Here is a 20,531-nt window from a genome sequence, read left to right as displayed (position 1 = left end):
CTATGTGTTAGAGAGGAGAGCTCGGCTCTTCGAGTCTCTGTCGGCCCCAGTGCCGAAATTGTAACGCTTCTGTATATATGCTGTACATAAACCTTGTTTAACTCACCGTCGTCTCGTCCGCTCGTCTCATCAGCTCTGCGCAGAAGCAGTCGCGAGCTGAGAAACATACGCTACCAAACGGCTGGTGACCTTCCCGGCGGAGTTGAAAGCAGTGACGCCTTCGGGACCGTGTTGGCGTCGCCGTCTTTCGCAACAGTGGAGGTCAGCGGTGGGATTTCGGAGGTGGCTTCGCAACAGTGGTGGCTTCGGCGGGATCGGCCCGTCGTTCGCAACAGTGGTGGCTTCGGCGGGATCGGTCCGTCGTTCGCAACAGTGGTGGCTTCGGCAGGATCGGCCCGTCGTTCGCAACAGTGGTGGCATCGGTGGCAGCCACGGAAGCAGTTTCGCAACAGTGGTTGGCAGCTGCGGGATCGGCCGGCGTCAGCGACATCGATGCGGTGAGTGCCTGATGTTTTCCCCTCAGTTCACCAGACTACTCTAGCTCAGGTTGTAGTAGTTTAGAGAAGGGCTGTGTGAAGCATTGTAGTGAGCTTTGATCGTTTCAAGCAAAGTCGAAGTGCTTTGAAACCGAAGTTAATGCGGAGGGGGTAAACACGGGAGTGTGAAATATTGCTTGCGCGTCGTGCTAGTAGGCTTATAGTGGGTACGGCAAGTAAATTGTTAACAGGGGCAAACAGCAAGAGGCTAGTGTGAACGATGGAGAACCTTAAAGTGAAGGAACTCATCGAAATTTGTGAGGAACTCGGCATTACTTTAGGCCGTGCGAAACGAAAGCAAGCGATCCTTGAGATCATGAAGGATGAGGGAGTGTCGGCTGAGGAAGTCGATGAGGCCTGGGTGGATATTAAAGCACGCCGTGAGGAGGCTGAAAGGCGAGAAGTAGAACGTCGCGAGCGCGAGGAGGCCGAGAGACAGGAGCGCCTTGAGATGAAACGACTAGAATTGGCAATCCTACAGTGTTCGCAGGCGCCTAGCGTAGCTTCTCCGACGATTCAGGTCAGCGGTTTTAGAATTCGTGACCAACTGCCACCGTTCGAAGTAGGCGAGGACATGGCGAAGTATCTCGTCAAGTTTGAACACGTCTGTGAGCGAAACGCTTTGGAGCGGTCTCTTTGGGCGCGGAACCTGTTAGCTCTTCTTCCCGGCGAAGTGTCCGACGCGATAACTTGCTTATCGAGGGAAGCGTTTGAGAGCTATGACGAGGTTAAGGAAGTGCTCTTGAGACGTTATAAGTTATCACCCGAGGCTTTCAGGCAAAGGTTCCGGTATGCTAAAAAGGGGAATGAGTCACACGTTGACTTCGCGTTTCGTCTTAAAGCCGATTTGATTGAATGGCTCAAGGGCGAAGGTGTTTATGACGACCGCGATAAAGTGGTGGAATGCGTTGCATTGGAGCAATTCTACCGCTGCATCGAGGAGGATGTCAAACTTTGGCTGCAGGACAGACTTGGGCAAGTACAGTTAAACAAGGCAGCTGAGTTAGCTGAGGAGTATTATACTCGCCGAAAGTTGCATAGCAGGGCAGTGCGCGTTGAAAAGGATGAAAGGAAAGAGGGCTTTTCAAGGAAACCTGATCAACGGAAACCCGATCCGCACCGTAATTTCAAAAAGGACCCGTCTCTTACGAAGGACACTGTGGAGGAAGGGAAAATAGAAGCGGAAAAATCGAGTGAGGTTTCTAAACAACGCACTGATACCACACGGGCGTTTGAGTCACGGAAGCCACTAATCTGCTACAACTGCAAAAAGGAAGGGCACATCGCGATAAACTGTAAGCAAAAGTTTGCTTTTGCAACAATTAGAGAATCGGAAAAGAACATGCGGTTGTTGGAGCCGTATATCCAAGAAATTAGTGTGAATGGGAAAGCGTGTCGAGCACTTAGAGACTCCGCGGCAACCATGGATGTTGTCCATCCTTCATTGGTGTCTCCGGATGACTTTACCGGAGAATGCGCGTGGATCAGGCAAGTCGCCGAGGAGCAGAGTGCTTGCTTACCAATCGCCACGGTTGTCATTGAAGGCCCGTTCGGTAAGCTTTGCACCGAAGTGGCTGTGTCTGCCACGCTTCCCGATCGTTTTCCTTATCTCTTCTCCAACAACTCAGAGCAGCTTCTCAAAGAGCAGGGTAAATCGTTCTTTCCCAACTTAGCGTACATGGCCCTCACGCGATCGCAAGCGCGGAAGCTCTCGCAAGAGCTTGACCTTGTTCAAAGCGGTGAACTCTCAAGTGACCTTGTCGGCGGGTCGACGGAACCTCAGAGAGGAAATTTTCCGCGTGAGTCATGTGCGCAGTCGCGCGAGCGGCCCGTCGCCGAACCGGCCGGCGCGGTTTCCGTAGAAAAGGGAGACGACATGGCGTCATTGGATCAGAGCGAGAGGGCTGCAACGCTCTCGCCTGTAGCGGAAAGTTGGAGCGAGCCGCCGAGAGTTGATCGAGAGACGCTCATTCGAGAGCAGCGTGAGGATCTCTCGATTGAAGCGCTAGTGGAAAGCCAGAAAACCGCGGCAAAAGTGCTGTCGAAGGAGCACTACGAGGAATCGGTGAAGAAGCGTGCTTTTGAAGTTGATAATCAGGTAATGCTGCTGCAGCCGTCCAAAAGGAACAAGCTTGAGGTTGATTGGGAAGGGCCCGCCAAAGTATTATCGAAGCCTTGCGATACAAATTATGAAGTGAAATTAGGAAGGCGGCCGGACAAAATTTACAACTTGATGAAACCATACGTTTAACATCAAGCGGTCGTAAATCTGTTGTTGCATGCTTCAGAGGAAGAGGAAGCAGAAATTTTGAGTTCTAGTGAGGTAATTGAAGGGGTATCGAAAGTAATCCGGGAGCAGATAAACCTAGAGCCTAGCTTAAGTGAAGGAGGACCTGAGAAAGAGGACCTGAGAAAGATTGGTTCCGAGTTTGAAGACGTGTTTTCGGACCGCCCCGGAAACACGAGGGTGATCGAACACGATATCGAGCTAAGCGGTGAGGAGTCAATCCGTAGCAAGCCGTATCGTTGTTCCCCTGTGCAACGTCGTAAGTGTGAGCCGCTCTTGGTGCCGCATAGGTATCGTCGCCTAAAGGTGGCCAGTTACTAAGGTGGAGCATGTTGCTCCACAGCGCAACTTTGACGTGCGCTAAAAAAAAGGGGGGGGGGGGGGGAAGCTAAACGCTAATGCAGGTGCATTGAGCAGTGCGTTCTAGCTAGTACCTTCTCAACCTTTCGGTTTCTGGCTGGTGATTCGGGGCAAAATTTTGACCTCATCACGACCTGGGCTGAGCGCTCTCGTTCAGAGTGATCTCAAGGGGCCAATTTTATGTGGTATTCTAATTCGTTGCGTTGTTGTAATTGTGAAAAATTCAAGTTCTTACTTTAAGAGTCTTGTGTCCCACATGTGCCTCTTGATGTAGAGGGAACAAAATTCCGATAGACACGTAGATCGGTATATGTTGTACTATACTTTGTCTGGTGTTCTGTCGGGTGACCGAGGGCACTTGCGTGTGTCGTGTGTTGTCTGTTGTCGATCCGTTCTTGGCAAGTTGCAGAACCATCGACAAGTGCTGAAACCGAAGATGGTCAGAAGAGACGAGTGAAGCTGGTCAGCAAGTTGTGGCGACAAGCCAGTGGAGCTGGGATCCGTCGTCAAAAATGGGATGTGTTTCCGGAACAGTCTGGAGCTGTATTCTCCCCATGGCTCTGGAGGCGAACCTGGAGGGACCTGGCGAACGAGCGCACCTGACATCCGAGCCCCGTGGAAGCAGCTCGTCTTTCCGGTGCATTGTCTGGCGGCGGGGGTGCTGTTATGCCAGCGAGTCCTCGTCAAACGTCCGTGCCTCTGAAAAAGGCAATCTGGGTCAAGGCCAGTCCGCCCGGACGCGAACATCTCAACGGCGTGAACACGCGCGGCGCCTCTCTGGGCCGCGTGCATTGAGTCACCGGCGCACGTGACAGCGAGCCGGCGTCCTCGTGTCTGGTGGTCTGACGCCTGGCGCGGCGACCCCATTGGCGAAACCTGCCCTGACGACCAGCGGCGCTTCTGATTGGACATTTTGGTTGGACCCGGTGTAAATAAAAGAAGCCCTGCGGCGCGTCGCGATCGGCGGTCCTATGTGAGTGAGAGGAGGCCCCGTGTCGGAGAGCCGACATGTGTGTGAGTCGGCGGTTTTAGGCGAAAAGCTGACCTATGTGTTAGAGAGGAGAGCTCGGCTCTTCGAGTCTCTGTCGGCCCCAGTGCCGAAATTGTAACGCTTCTGTATATATGCTGTACATAAACCTTGTTTAACTCACCGTCGTCTCGTCCGCTCGTCTCATCAGCTCTGCGCAGAAGCAGTCGCGAGCTGAGAAACATACGCTACCAAACGGCTGGTGACCTTCCCGGCGGAGTTGAAAGCAGCGACGCCTTCGGGACCGTGTTGGCGTCGCCGTCTTTCGCAACAGTGGAGGTCAGCGGTGGGATTTCGGAGGTGGCTTCGCAACAGTGGTGGCTTCGGCGGGATCGGCCCGTCGTTCGCAACAGTGGTGGCATCGGTGGCAGCCACGGAAGCAGTTTCGCAACAAGGGAGAAGGAAGACGGGTAATGACAGGACCAGTGCCGACTTTTGTTTGCAGGAGAATACCCATGTTGGTGCATTTATTGTGACAGCCTTTCTGTGTTGCTTTTTTGCCCAATTTATGCAACAACACAGTTGTCAGCAATATCAGAGAGAACACTGAAATTAGCTTTAAAAGATCATGGTGACTAAATGCCTAGTAATTCACAGCACAAAGTAACAACAAAAGACATCAGTATGATCAATGTGGACGAGTACAGTCTGCATCTAAAAAATATATTGTGCAAAGTGTTGCCTAAGTAAGAAACCTCTCTATGTTTGCAAATAGTGTGATGTCACTTCAACCACCGTGCCAGCCATTCCCTCCTTCTGTGCAAGGGCTGGTTGGCAAGGAAGTTGTTTGTGACGTTCCTGATAGACCACTGAGATGTATGCGATTCTAAACCTGTAGCCTAATATATACGTAATATTTTGCGAAGTTACATCGCTGCATCTGACACCTACAACTTATTTGCATATTTACATTGCTCCCTTAGGACCTAACACACAAACTTGTTGTTTGCATTGTCACTTCATGAATATCGAGCGGTAAAGGTACTGAGTATATGTGAAACAAGAATCTCTGCTTATTACATGAAGACATATGAGGCCTTCGATAAAACGAGTTATACCTTTATTGGGCTTGCGTACTCGTCGGGGCGATTCATACATGCAGCTTCAGCAAATGGTATCTTCCAGCCCGGTGACCATGCAATTTTTTTCTGCACACAGCGCAAACACCGAGATGTACCCACTCGCAGATGTTCGCGTCAAGTGGATATTTACCTTGACTAAAATGTCGAATCAAGTTTTTTCATCGACCGATCCCTGCCATGAGTGCTAACGTCTTCGCAAACAAGACACATTGTTATTGACACTGCACGCACCACAAACAATATTCTCAGTTGAACAGATATTCTCAATACCTTTCAATGCACACTACATGCCGCAATCAACAGTGCACATTTTTGAAGACTATGCCGCTGTTCCTCGCACAGGCCACCACGTGTGTTCACTTCTTCAAGATAAACAGACAGCGTGGCAAATATTTTACCACACAGTTTACCACACAGCTAGATGTTTGCTGACACATACTACAGCTAATGTCGACATTGTAACGTGAAGTGTAAGCTTTGAAAAATTAAAACTTGCCCCAAACACCGCACGACTGTACCGGGCTGAGCCAGCAGCGGGAGTGTTTTTCCAGCCACACCTTTTACATGTGCCAGTGACATCATGCTGTGACGTACCTCGGTAGGGGCCTATCGCTGCATACTTTATGTGAATGAGGGTCCTGTTAGTGAAAGCAGGCATTGTTGATTTCGTAACTTGTTCATTCCCAACTGGACCTTCATTTGCACGAGTTGTCTGACTGATATTCAGGCAAACTTTTGTGCAATAAATTATACAGTTGGCAGTCTGTGCTTGCTCCATACTGTTGTTACTGGTGTTTCTTGTTGTTACTTTGCACTGCTCATTACTGCTCACCTACAGAAACTAGCCTATCTTGCCGCTGTTTTGGACAAGATTCAGCTGGCAAGTGCGATAGTGTTCATAACTCTAAATTTTCAAGCAAAAGTTATCGTTTCATATTCAGTTAGTTGCATTCATATCAGGACATTATAAGAAATCATTGATTAAACATTAATCGGTGTTCCTTCACATAATGCTCACAACTTTTATATCAAATTGAATGGTGTTTATAAAAAACATGGGTTTTAGCTAAACTTCATGCTCTTTTCTCGAACAGCTGACAAAACGCTATTGCATGCTTACTTGCCATGAATTGGACTGTGTTTGAAATACGTTGCAATTCTTCACCGGACTGCCAGTACACTTCACATTGGGGGAACATTTATTAACCATGAATTGATTAATCAAGAACGGAAAGAAAGAAGCGGCAGGCCGGGATACTTGATATGGGCATCCGTTTTGCTACCCAGCGCATTATGATGCAAACTTCCTATAGAGTGGTTATGCGTCTTGCATGTGTGTCTGTAAACCAAGAACTTTGGGCAGAACTATATTTATCTTACAAATGGTTGCAGGACTGTGGGGGCTGTAGGGCTGCTTAGGAATGGTGGAATCCCTGGACATGTGTTCAACCTTGCTGCATCAGCTGCTTGGTGTTTTCACGGCATCTTTACAGATGTGTTGGATGAGTAAAGCAAGCAGTTTTCAACACAAGGAAAAGTATAATATGGCAGCATCTCTTGTTCGTGCTGTTATGACCGTCGTCAGCAGGCGCCATGCTGTCGCTAAGAAGTGTAGCCGGGCAGCGTTCCCACGCCTGGAACCCAGTTTTCTTGGAACCAGCGTCCAGAGATGACGGGGGAGCAGCGCTCTTTTAATCCTCAAACATGTAGCCGGCTGCCTATGCCCGCCAGGTATTGTCCCTGCTAGCCGGAGGATGAGACGTCGTGTCGCCACAAAGCTGTAAGCTGTTCCAGAGAGGACAACAAAGACAGCGTCTTCCTTGGATGAAACATCGACCGCGGCCACAAATTGCCCTGCTAATTGAGCGGACAAATCGGCGGACCGTTTGATGTCTGCTGTCAGGAGCTTGGGACCCCTCGACCAGTGGCAGACACACGACGAGGAAGAGCCCCTCTGGCGCCACTTTGCAGTGCAGTGATCACGACTCAATATTGGATGTTCACGTGCACCGTGCATGCTCGTACTCCTCGCCTGTTGTGTGTGTGTGATTGGTGTTCCCCTCAAGTAGGAGGAGCCCGACAGGTCTTATAACGACGCCGCCAAGTGTGGGACGTCGCTCTGGATCATGTAACGGTTCACCCACCACGTTTGTGGTTTGTGAACTCCTAACCTTTCTATGCTGTAAATAAGTGTAAATAGTGTCATAAACCTGTTTGTTTTTTCGTATCTCCATCTTGTAAGCGCTCGTTTCCTTAACCCGAAGCTACACCACGCTAGCACAAAAGACCGGGCAGACCCCGGTCCGCAACAACGGGTCCTCAGTGCTGGTAGCCGCAACAACTGGTCAACAGCGGTGGGATACGACTCAGCACCCCGAGCCGCAACAACTGGTGGCAGCGGTGGGATCCGCAACAACTGGTTGGCAGAGGTGGGATACGGAGCTACAAGTGACAATAACAGTCGGCCCAGGAGAAGCAGCTGGCTCGAGACATGGATCACGTATGGGTGAGTGCTTGGCTTTTCCTTTGAGTGAACCAGGTTCTAAAAGAGGATTAAATTTTAGAACTGGTAGTTAACTTTGCCGAAAGACTCAGTTTCGCCGTTTCGGAAAGTTATTTTGGAAGTAGCGAGCACTCGGTACGATCATGGACTTACGGGAGCTGCAGAAGTCAGACTTGTTGCTGTTTTGTGAGGAAGTGGGGATCGATACAAAGGGTTTAGCACGAAAACCCATAATCATTCAAGCGATTAATGATTTGGGGGCTGATGATGAGGAACTAAGTGAAGAATGGGACCTCATCATCGAAAGAAAACTAAGAGAAGCTCAGATGGAAGGAAAGAGTGGAGACTAAAGAGAAGGCCTCAAGAGAAAGTTTTTCAAACAAGACTATGAGTTGAGTATGAGGTTGGGACCCCAGCAAGGAGTACTTCTCGAAAATGAGGCAGAGTTCGAGATGTCTAGGTACATGCAGCCATATGAGGTATCATGGGATATGGGCCTGTATCTTAGACTCTTTGAACGAAAGTGTAGGCAACTGTCGTGTGAGCGAGACACGTGGTCTCAGAAGATACGGTTCTGCCCTGCGAGGCAGTGGATGTTGTTGCGCGACTCAGTGAGCAGCACGCGAACAACTACGAAGCTGTGAAAGCAGAGCTAATCAGAAGATTTGGAGATTCTGTTAGCAAAAAGAAAGAAAGACTCGCACCGGAGTCTGAAAGTGAGGCGCGTCACAAAGCGCTGGCAGTTGAGGCGCGTCATGAAGCGCTAGAAACAGAGATCGTGCCAAAGAAGGGCCCGCGTATTCTAGAATCTATCAAGGTAGAGCATGTAGAGAACGAGGCCTTGGCCGGTCTGGAGGTAGGGACGATGTCGAAAGACGCTCCTTGCGTGGATGAGGAAGGTGCCAGCAGCCCTAATGGGCCCAGTAAGAAGCTGGAAACCTTCTTCGTGCCTCAAGAGGATGTTTCGACATCGTCAAATGTAGGCAATGTTAGCGCAGTTGCTAAACAGAGTGAGAACGCGACGCTTCAGGAGTGCAGCGATGCCATCGGAGAGGGCCCAGTTATTGGTTTCATCAGCATTGACAAAGATAATTTGGCCCAACAGTCCGTCGTGACGCAAAGTTCGAACAGCGTTAGCGGGAGGGAAGACCTAGCACAAGCTCCAACGAGCTTCCCGACGCCTCAGTTCCCGACGCGACATGATGGTGGCATCGAGAGAAAGGAGGCAAGAAAACATCGCCCAAAAAGAAAGAAGCAGAAGCGTTCGTCACTGCGTGAGCCTAGGACAGGTCCCACTCAGTCGCAAGAAAGACGAGAGGGTAGGCCGTTAGTCTGTTTCAAGGAACGTCAATGGTGGCGTTCAGGGAAGCACAAGCGGCGAGCCAGGTGTAGAGGGGGCAAACGAAGTGCGTCACCCCAACGAGAAGCGCGGTTGCGTTCGACGACTTCGGGAAAGCGGCCTTGCTCGGTGGGTCAAAGTCGAAAGCGCAGACTGGCTTAATACCACGTATGGGAGAACACAAAAGAAAAACGGCACAGGTTTTACCCCTGCTCCTCACGTCCCTTTCAAATTCCTGAGGGGAACAGGACGAAGTGCAGAATGAGGCGTGACAACAGGACACAGCCTAGCATTCATGCGTTTTGTAGCCTCTGGCGTGTTCGAAAACCACCAGGACCGCGACCCCACCGTGGGCGATTCAAGCGAATCTAGTTGAGAAAAGGGGGTGGTCAGATTGAGTAACACATGCGTGTTCAGTATGGTTACTTAGTTTTACTTTGTAGATGTAATTTCAGTCCTTTTAATTTTGTAAGTAACGTGATGTGGTGTACATTTTTCAGAAGGAAAACCGCCGAACCGAAGGCTGAAAGTTAACATCGATGTGCTTTAATCATTAGGGTTAATATGTGCCGAAGGTAAAAACTGGAAAATTTTTATTTTTCTAGTATTTTCAAAGACTGAGGGTAATGTCGTATGCCTTCACTGTCACGTGGATTTGGTGAGAATGAGCATTTAAGGAGGAAGATGTTAACATAGACCAAATGATGTCGTAAAATGATTAAGTTAGGCGGGACACGGTGGAATTGTCGTTACGTGCTGTGAGAATTAGGAGTCATCTAGTGCACGGTTTTAGCATAAAACCTATGCAATTTTGTTTTAGGTGTTTTTGCCTAGGAATATATTTCCTGTTGTACACGGTGTGTTACAACGTAACGTTTGATTGAGAATTTAGAAAAACTCGGAGGGATTATGCGTTTGGTTAATAGTGCCGTGTATTTTGCAATGCTGTAGAAATGAGAGTAATTGATTGCTCAGGAGAGCCCAGTGAGTTTTACTCAGAGGCATTAGCATAGACAGTTTACATTAACCAAATGAACCTGCCAGAAAGCAGTGTTTGTATTCTATGTTTTGCTGTTGTTTTCTTTGAAGAATCATTGATCAAGAGATCATATAAACGGATGATTAAGCTTTCCCTAAACATCAAGGTAGACCGTTAGGTCACAACGTAGGTTAAGGTTTTGGGAGGCTGCGAGCCCACTGTCTCAGTAGCAGGTGGTTATTGCCGCCGCAGAAAAATACAGACGTTACTACAATTGTAGCCCTCGCTGAATCCGAGTTTGTTCAGCGTTCGCGTACTTGACCGATGCTCTCAGCGGGACAGAACCGATGAAAGTAGTTGGCCATGGAAAGAAGGAGGCAGCCGTATGTCAGGACGACAATTGTAACAAGCAAAGCTGCACTCTTCTTGAGCCGGAAATTGGGCTCTCATGAGATAATGTACCGCGCTTCAGGAAAGGTGTGCGCTTGCATTGTGTAGGCCATTCATCAGTTGCAGTGTTATCTCAGGGGTACTAAATTTAAAGTAGAGACAGACCAGTGTCTCCTTACTTGGCTGCAAACCGTGACATCAAAGAACAGTCGCCTTGTGAGGCGGAGCTTGATTCTTCGAAAATATCATTTTGGCATTAGGAAAAGGGCAAATTGAATGGAAACGCTGACATGCTCCGACGCTCTTTCTAATCTATCTAGGTGTGCTCTTGATGTATCAAAATTGATATTTTAGTTTTTTCGTGCATCTTATTATGTGAATTGTGTAAGGTAGCACGTCTGGTTTCTCAGCGCAAATGAGTCCTGAGAGTTCTGAGTGTGAGCTTTTGTTAAAGCTAGTAATTAAAATTGGTTTGCTATCCCTCTTTTGGCTTGGTTTGTTCGAAGGGGGCCGAGTGCTTGCTTGTACATGTGGTCGAGTATCAGAGATGCTGTCGAAGATTCGGCAATCACCCGGACCATGCCACAAGCGAAGGCCAGTTCCTGGGATTCGACTACGGACCCTTTCGTCGTCCCTGCGAGCAGCAGCGGTGACTGCTGCCCTCCGTGACTCATCTGGCGAGGGGGAAGCTGTTATGACCGTCGTCAGCAGGCGCCATGCTGTTGCTAAGAAGCGTAGCCGGGCAGCGTTCCCACGCCTGGAACCCAGTTTTCTTGGAACCAGCGTCCAGAGATGACGGGAGAGCGGTGCTCTTTTATTCCTCAAACAAGTAGCCGACTGGCCGCCTGCCTATGCCCTCCAGGTATTGTCCCTGCTAGCCGGAGGATGAGACGTGTCGCCACGAAGCTGTAAGCCGTTCCACAGAGGACAACAAAGACAGCGTCTTCCTTGGATGAAACCGCGGCCACAAATTGCCCTGCTAATTGAGCGGACAAATCGGCGGACCGTTTGATGTCTGCTGTCAGGAGCTTGGGACCCCTCGACCAGTGGCAGACACACGATGAGGAAGAGCCCCTCTGGCGCCACTTTGCAGTGCAGTGATCACGACTCAATATTGGATGTTCACCTGCGCCGTGCATGCTCGTACCCCTCGCCTGTTGTGTGTGTGTGATTGGTGTTCCCCTCAAGAAGGAGGAGCCCGACAGGGCTTATAACGACGCCGCCGAGTGCGGGACGTCGCTCTGGACCATGTAACGGTTCAACCACCACGTTTGTGGTTTGTGAACTCCTAACCTTTCTATGCTGTAAATAAGTGTAAATAGTGCCATAAACCTGTTTGTTTTTTCGTATCCCCATCTTGTAAGCGCTCGTTTCCTCAACCCGAAGCTACACCACGCTAGCACAAAAGACCGGGCAGACCCCGGTCCGCAACAACGGGCCCTCAGTGCTGGGAGCCGCAACAACTGGTCGAGAGCGGTGGGATACGACTCAGCACCCCGAGCCACAACAACTGGTGGCAGCGGTGGGATCCGTAACAGTGCCTTACATCCCAAGTATATCAAATATTTATCTTGCACCTTGTGGCCTGAAATTTTTAAAGAGACACTTCTTTTTGCTTTATATTTGAGTCTTGATGCTTCGAGAGCAATGTCTTTGTGTTTGACAGCAAGTGTTCGTGAACAAATAACTGATCTCAATAATGACAAAACACCGTTCATACTTGGTCCTTAGCATAAGCTAGCACATATCTGTAGCAGATTCAATTATTCATTTTTTGCTGGGATGATAATGGGCAAGTAGCAAAGGCAAGTTCAAATTGGAGTGTTCGGTGACATCTGTTTAGGCTCTGCCATATTGCTTTGCAACCAGAGTTACTTGTGGCCACATATACAATGAAGCCACATGACGTGCATTCTAAATGAGATTACCATATCAACTTTCGCTGCATCTCAATGTGTGCCAAACAAATGCAGATATCATTAGCTTGCCACTATAAAGGGATCCTAAACCAACACAAGGTTGAAATTTAGTTGTGGTGTTGCAGCTGTGTATGACTCTACAATGGATGCATAGTCGTGATAATTTGTCTATATCTTGTCTCAATAGTAATGTTACACATATTGTACGATACAAAAGAGGGCCTCACTTATTTCGCTTTTTTTCGTTATGCTTCTTTCTTGTCTCTTCTTGCCATGTGCTCCTCCTCACTGTACAAGGAGCAAGAGTAGTGGGCACACAAACACGTATTTAAAAAAAATGTTGTAAGGTGAGCACTGAGAAGCTGAACACTTCGAAAAGGCTCAAAGAGGTAAAGGTATTGTTTGTAGCTACTTTTTGGGCACCCATAGCTAGTTGTGCTGCTGCAGTTAAAAAATAAGTTAAATGTTAAAAATTAATTGGAGGTGGTTTAGCACCCATAATTGCAGTTAAATACAGAACTAGGTTTCAATGCATAAGCAAAATCTGTTCACTCTAAATCAATCCTAATGATATCTGAAAGTCAGGAAATATTCACAGAAAAGCTCAGGAAAAGGCTAAGTGGTTGCCCCTAGAACGTGAAGGAGATACCCTTCTTCTAAAAGGTCAATAGACAGTCTAGTAGTCTCGATATTACATGCACTATAAAAGATTTTGGTGTGGTGCTTTTCATGCATGTTATAATGAGAGGGGTTTTTAATAAAACTGTTGTCACTTTGCCCTGCGTTGCTGAAGTTGTTCACATAGTTATAATACATGAATCACTTTATGCCTTTTGATTTTGTGCAAAGGGCTTGCTTACCCAGACAGTTTAACTTGAATTGGATAAAATCATAAATGCTCTAAACTTTTTTTTTATTATACAACAGGTTTATTTTTAAAATACGCTACCATTGATGTAAACGCAGTTGGTGGCGTGCTTGATTAATCCTTCACTATCACGACTCTAACTACACCTGCTACAGTGCATAGTGTGACAAAAGTAATGGTACCTAACATTACTGGCAGCATACACTTTTATGTCTCAAAATGTGTTAAAAAGCCTGGTAAAAATGTGTGTAAGTTTTTTTTGCTCCAACTAAATATTCTGGTCTACTCAAAGTAGCTTCCGCTCTTTTAAGGTCCTCAAACTATTAGGTGTTCAAATGAAGTATCAATGCCATATGCTTTCTTTGTCAGCCTACTCACCACTCTAATAATGAGAATTACCCAACAACATTACCCAGTAAAATATAGGGATGTTATAAAAAGTAATGTCAATTCAATTGTCAAAAAACGTTGCCAAGTTACGTTTTTGTTCACTTTTCGTTTCACAATTTTGTTAGTTACTTTTGATAACATCCCCTATAGTTTGTTTGGCATCATTTTCTGCTAGTTCTCATTATCATGTGTTCAACAAAGACAACAAACCCTTAAATTTATAGTTCTTTCCTTTACTCATGAATCTGAAATAGTGAATCTCAGTAATCTTAGCGGTGTAGTAGAGGGCTCCGGAAATTTAGACCACGTGGTGTTCTTCAACTTGCTCTGACATTGCACAACACACCTGCCTCTACAATTTTTCACCACCGAAGTGCAACCACCACGACAGGGATTGAACCCCTGACCTTGTGGTCAGCAGCTGAGCAGCCGAACCACTGACTCACCATGGCGTACTGCATCATTCCACCTTATCGTAAAAAAATTTTGTTTCAGAAATGCTAGCCAATCACACCATGCACTGCTCGCACTATGGATGAGTGCAGATCGAACTGAAACTCTCAGCTAGCAAGGATTGTCGCATGGAAAAAGGCTTCATAATTTTAAATCTGAAAAATTACGATGCACTTTTCCCCACTTTTTATGCAAACCGTTCACAAGAAAACAGCCGTGCTGCGCAATGCTTGCTATATGAACACTCCACAAATTTTTGCTGTTGTCCTCATGTCCCAGATGTTTGTGTGTGCTTGTACACCTACTGTGTGTGTGTGTGTATATATATATATATATATATATATATATATATATAAGGGAAAGAAGTGTATACCTAAGGGCTCGTTTTTCCGTGTTTTAACACAATATAAATGAGATCTAACAGACAGTAATGCCAAGGAATGTACAGGGGAAGTTATTAAAACCAATGGAATGTAAATAAGAAGAAAGAAAAGTGGATGAAAAAATTACCAACTGTGAGCAGGAATCGAACCTACGACCTTCGAATTACGCGTTCGATGCTCTAACCACTGAGCTATCACAGCAGCCCTCCCTCCATCCACTTTTTTGGGTTTATCTGTGAATTTAGAAGTAGGAGTGACAGTCAGCGCCATCTATAAGCCAAACGATGAGTGTGAAAACACTCTTATGCGCATGTTTGGCGTCACGTAGCACGTGAACTTATTACGAGTGGGCAGCTGATTAATTGTCCCTCTTATACAACCTAAACACACCAAGTCTGCCAGTACGAGACCCTCGTTCAATGAAATAAGGGAAAGAAGTGTATACCTCAGGGCTCGTTTTTCCGTGTTTTAACACAATATTAATGAGATATAACAGACAGTAATGCCAAGGAATGTACAGGGGAAGTTATTAAAGCCAATGGAATGTAAATAAGAAGAAAGAAAAGTGGATGAAAAAATTACCAACTGTGAGCAGGAATCGAACCTACGACCTTCGAATTACGCATTCGATGCTCTAACCACTGAGCTAAGGTCGTAGGTTGGATTCCTGCTCACAGTTGCTAATTTTTTCATCCACTTTTCTTTCTTCTTATTTACATTCCATTGGTTTTAATAACTTCCCCTGTACATTCCTTGGCATTACTGTCTGTTATATCTCATTATATATATATATATATATATATATATATATATATATATATATTCAAGTAAGGCGAGCAGTCTACACATATTAGTAGGAACAAGACGGAAAGACAAGGGGCAGTTGTTGAAGAGAATAAGGAAGTTCGATAGAACAAGATAAACTGTGTTCAGTGTCGGTGATTACGTGAAGTTTTATTACATGTTTTGGCGCAGCCGGCTTTGACGATCGATGATGTAACTTACCTTCTTCGTTCAGTTAGCCACAGCCAGCCTGGCCTTCACAAAGTACACACTTCCTGAAGACCAGCCTGTTTATCTTCCCATCGACGTGATAACAGGTGAGCTGGTCTGTACAGTTCTCAACATGGCGTCTATGTCTCTGGACAAACTCTTGGAAAAAAAAGTCCGTGAAGATCTTCAAGTCTCCCTTTTCAACCACCTTGTAACATTGAAACTGAAGAAGCCAGCTTCATCAAAGCCAACCTCTCAAACAAACCTATTTGTTACTCTTCAGGCAACTCAAGCTCAGCAAAATTAAGTTTGTCAACAAAATGGAATGATTCAGACCTTCTCATCGGCTCTGAGCCTGAAAGAAAGCCATCCTATCAAGGTGAAACCAGAACTCTTTGATCTTTGAGGAAATTTAGAGGCATGGATTATTTTCTTTGAATACGCCTGTAGACAAAACGGCTGCGATAGAGACGAACGAATGAAACATACACTCCCGTTTTTAACTGGCAGTGCACAAAAATGATACAAACTGCGTCTTATGGAACAAGAATATGATCCATGGAGAACATTGATGGCTTTACTTTATCATTTCATGGGAGCTGCTTGAGCAATAAAACCAAGCCATTCCGTCAATATTTTCGTCGATATTCCGTCAACATGCACCAATTTTCCCACATGAGTAATGTTGTGGTTCGACATAGTAATGTTGTGGTTCGAGAGTCAGATCAGAGTCCGTCAATATTTTACTGGTCATGAAGCTTCAGCGAAAGTTTGATGTAGGGACAGGAGCAACCGCTAGGGGCGCCCTCGCCCACGGCTGAGGATCGGAGCGGCTGCGATTGTATAGCATCCGCCAGAGCTGTGAAACGCCATTAAATGTAGCCGTGAAGGTTGAATAAGTCTTTAAGAGTGATGTTACCTTAGGAAATTCGGGGAGGCCCTAATACAGTGAAATTTAGGGTAGAATGAGGCCTTGAAGCTAGAAATTTGACGGCATGCTGAGTCCACTGTGAGATATGCTATGGCTATAAAAGCATGCTTCTTTAATTTTTCCTGAAGCACCTAGTGAAAATTTGTCGACAACCCAGAGTTCCTCAACGACTCTGGGGGTTCCTAACGCATCGCCCAAGTGTAGTGGTTCCAACATTTAACAGCACATATGCAACCTTTCAGGCTACATATGCATTCGGTGTTTCTATGTGAAGATATATATCTTAAAATTTGCCTTGTATTTATTAAATCAAGAGCCACTTTGAATGAATCAGTGGTTTTAATTAAAGTGATGAGGATCAAGCAATACTTCATGTGACTTTTACCCTATTTTCCTATCCTGTTTTGAGTTGATTTATCACTATGGTGCCTTAGTGCGTTCTAAGTTAGGCTGGCAATGTAGTTTCCCAATCGTTTACTCTGCTGTGTAGTTTACTCGTGCTGTGTTTTCCTTGTTGTTCTTTATCGTTTTCACTGTTAAGTCGAAAGCCTTACACACTTCCGCAAACGTAAAAATTGACCGACTGCGTCCCGCGCCGGCAATGTCAACATGTAACTCAAAAAGTTATCTTCTCCTGCTCAAGACACATTCATATTGAAAATTAACTTCTCACGCTTTTATAGCTTGCACACATTTTGCATATCATTTTGGTGCAACCTCTCTTGCGCTGTCATTCTAGCAAGCTTCTATTGGTAGCGCCGAAGCCTCTGTTGCATGCAACAGATGTGTGCTTTGATTTTTCCAAGCTGTGAGGAGCTGCATGTAGCTCCAACCTGTTAGGCATATCACCTCTACACATTTGGTCATCTCAGTGCCTTTTTAAACGAAAATGATGAGCATTTCACTAATCGGGCTTCTGTATTACCTACTGGCATGAAACGAGGAAGAGGCGGCCGGTATGCTCACCTTTATTAAATGCGTCATTATCTATTGCAGCTATGTCAAGAGGGCTCATGCACAGTTCATTGCAGTCTCAACAGTATCCAGCTCGTTGACGGTTCCCATCAACACTTTTAGGCGGGTGAGCTCTGCATGTTGTTGCACCATAACAATACACCATGAGGCCGTGAAAAATCCTCAGCACAGCATTGGCAGAAGTTTCGGAACGTCGCACGGTGACTTCACACCACCTTTGATTAACCACTGGTCCAGGCGAATGATGTCACTCTCATTGAAGTGCTTTTCGCACTCATGCACATTCGGCGAATCATATGTGAAACCCCCAGTGTCTTGTCGTGGCATTGCGCGCTTCCACTTTTCCCCCGTTCACCATCTCTAAGCCGCAAGAACTTGTAGACTTTTTCATTTCTTTTATAATCGGGTTGACAACCAAGTACACAGCAGGTACACGGCATCCTTGTCGATCTTCAGGCACAGAACACTAGGCAAAATAGTAATCACATGGTGAAAACTGCGTGATGACACGCCACGATAATATGCAGTGAACACAAAACGGCACCGGTAGCCAGCTTTCCTCCGGTCTGCCCTATGTCCGGCACGAGGATGCAGCGCCGCCTCCGCTCGCAGCGCACAAAGCTCTCCCACAGAGTTACGGCGAAGCTTCATGACCAGTAAAATTATTGAAGGACTCTGCTATTACATTGAGAAGTGTCGATTGCTGCTACTTCCAAAGCCAGATCTTCCACCGACTTTTGCTGTAGCACTAGTCATACACAGCTTGCCTTAGGAATTGTAACAACGGTTCAAGCTAGATTGCCTGAAACTCTGGAGACATCGCTGCAGTCACTCCAAGATATAGCCCGTCATTAGATGGAGACGAAGGCAAAGTCTCATCAAAATGTTCAAAGGACAGGAGCATCAGGAGTTTCGTGAGCAGCTGCCAAAGTCTTCCCAAGTGACGGGTCACTACGAGTCGCACCAAGATAGAGTCCATGATTGAGGAGTGCTCATTGCACAGATTTGAGAAAAAAAAAAGAAATAAATGAAGAGTTCTCAGTTTGACCCTAAGGCACAAAACGAGGCTGTTTGTTTTTGTCAAGCTTGTCTGAAAGTGATGTACCAGTCTGAAACTGCGGAAGTTGTAGCCTAGTTTTAGACACTTTGGTGTAGACTTTTTCTTTGCTTGTCCGGATATGAGGCTGTTGAGGCTGAATTGAGATGATGCAGTGTGTTAATAAAGAAGATGACAAAGCGGAGCCAAAACCCAAAGCAGACCACCTGTGGATATCGAACAAAAACAGTGAAATTTCACAACGGTACCCCAGACTAGTTTGCTTGGGAGGGTATCCACCAACAACAACAAAGTTCAAGGTTCTGTTCCTGCTTTACAACCAAATAGTCAAGATAAAGCTTTATAACTTGACATAAGAGAAGAAAGCATGGCACAAGAAATGTTAGATACCAAAGTAAATTTGCCCTTCAGTGCCTCCATTTGCCCCGCCGCGGTGGTATAGTGGCTAAAGGCTCATTCACACCGAAGGTGGCGCGGCAAAGCAAGATTTCTGAGGCAGCAGGCGGCGAGGTGAGTGCGTGAACCTGTTGGGACCGCATGCCTCCTTCGTCTGGTCGCACGGCAGAAGAAGCGGGCATCTCGCGATTTTGCGCACGTGTCGCTATGACATGTCAGTGCTTTCGCGTGGCATGCTGATTGGCTGCGGCAAAGTGGCGAGCCTCGGCAGGCGGCTAAAAATTGCTGAGAGCAATCAGCCTTTGCCGCCTGGTTTTTCTCCCGCTTTCGCCGCCTGAAGGGGAGGTTTTTCCCGCTTACCGCGTTGCTCCCTCGCCATTTTGGCCGCCCCGCCTTCGGTGTGAACAAGCCTTAAGGTACTCGGCTGCTGGCCCGCAGGTCATGGGATCGAATGCTGCCTGTGGTGGCTGCATTTTTGATGGAGGCAAAAATGCTGTAGGCCCGTGTGCTCAGATTTAGGTGCACGTTAAAAAACCACAGGTCGAAATTTCCGGAGCCCTCTACTGTAGCGTCTCTTATAATCTTGTAGTAGTTTTGGAACATTAGACCCCACATATCAGTCAATCAATCAGTGTCTCCATTTACCTCACCTGTCATCATCACTCCAAAGGAAGATGGTAGCTGGTGCCTGCGCACAGATAACAGAGCAATAAATAGCCAGACACTGCTCATTCCTTTTCCAATGCTGAGAATCAACACCATCATCGATTAAACTGGAGGCTACACCTGCTTTTCTCACAGTTAACACGTGCGTCATACTATAAAGTCACAAAATGCTGGTCATGACTGCCATCACGTTTTTCTGCCCGTGGTCTCCGCGATTACCGGAGCTATCTCCGAGACTTCGGTTCTGCCTTTCGTCGTACACTGAGAGGGTGAAAACGCTTGTATCCTCTCTTGCAGTGTATACAAACAGAAGACAGCCGCCAACAGATTATTTGAGGATGCGTAATAAAACAGTTAAATGTCCAGGAACCGAGAGATGGATAGAGAATGCAACTGCAAAGGCGAAAATCGCCAAGGGCATTCATGCCTGATAAAGTGAGCTTCGTACCACTCATCGTAAGATACATTGCTCGTGTATGTCCTTCATCGCTCTGACATTATGTGTATGTCCAAATTTAACACATTTATAGACATTACAGAACGCACGTCAGAGTGCTTGCCTCAAAGTCGATGTCATGCGGTGCTCACTGTTGCAGCACGCCAAACTAACTGAAACAATTTTTTGCATTGTATTTGCACTTTTATGAGCTTCCTACTTTTCTGAAGCAATGGTGGATTGACAAAAGAAGCTTTTCAGGTCCTTAATTTTCAGGAAACTGCGTCTCAACACCAGCGAAAGAAGGGGGGCTATGTACACTCGCTTGCGGATGGCTCAGTTGTGGCAAGGGCGGTGGTGAGAGCACTGGTGGTGGCGTTTTTCACAGCGCCGCCTGGGCAGAGTCTGATGTTTATTTATATGTGCTGTTTTCCAATAATTGATGCTTTCTCAGTTGTGGGCTTCTCAGTAATCGGTCGTGTGAAATATCTTTTGTCAAGGTCACTTGTCATTTCATATTGCCCCATTTTCTCGTAGCAATTCACCGTTTCACACACAACT

At 46.6% G+C, this 20,531-nt stretch overlaps 2 protein-coding genes and 1 non-coding gene across 3 annotated transcripts in view; 1 reads left to right on the top strand and 2 right to left on the bottom strand.

Moving 5' to 3' along the window:
• The window catches only part of LOC142784615 (uncharacterized), a 182,539-nt gene that overhangs the window by 91,778 nt on the left and 70,230 nt on the right, over window positions 1-20,531 (bottom strand). The gene's annotated exons all lie outside the window — the stretch shown is intronic.
• On the top strand, window positions 219-3,127 carry LOC142784725 (uncharacterized). Its single transcript, XM_075883227.1, has 3 exons — window positions 219-324; window positions 442-2,089; window positions 3,114-3,127. Exons 2-3 carry the CDS (start codon window positions 757-759, stop codon window positions 3,125-3,127), a joined length of 1,347 nt encoding a protein of 448 aa, XP_075739342.1. The 5' UTR covers window positions 219-324; window positions 442-756.
• On the bottom strand, window positions 14,645-14,717 carry TRNAT-CGU (transfer RNA threonine (anticodon CGU)). Its single transcript has one exon. It is a non-coding gene; the product is annotated as a tRNA-Thr (tRNA).

This window comes from Rhipicephalus microplus, unplaced genomic scaffold, assembly GCF_043290135.1.
Source record: "Rhipicephalus microplus isolate Deutch F79 unplaced genomic scaffold, USDA_Rmic scaffold_15, whole genome shotgun sequence".
NCBI classification, from domain to species: Eukaryota; Metazoa; Arthropoda; class Arachnida; order Ixodida; family Ixodidae; genus Rhipicephalus; species Rhipicephalus microplus.
This window is presented reverse-complemented; position numbering and strand designations above follow the sequence as displayed.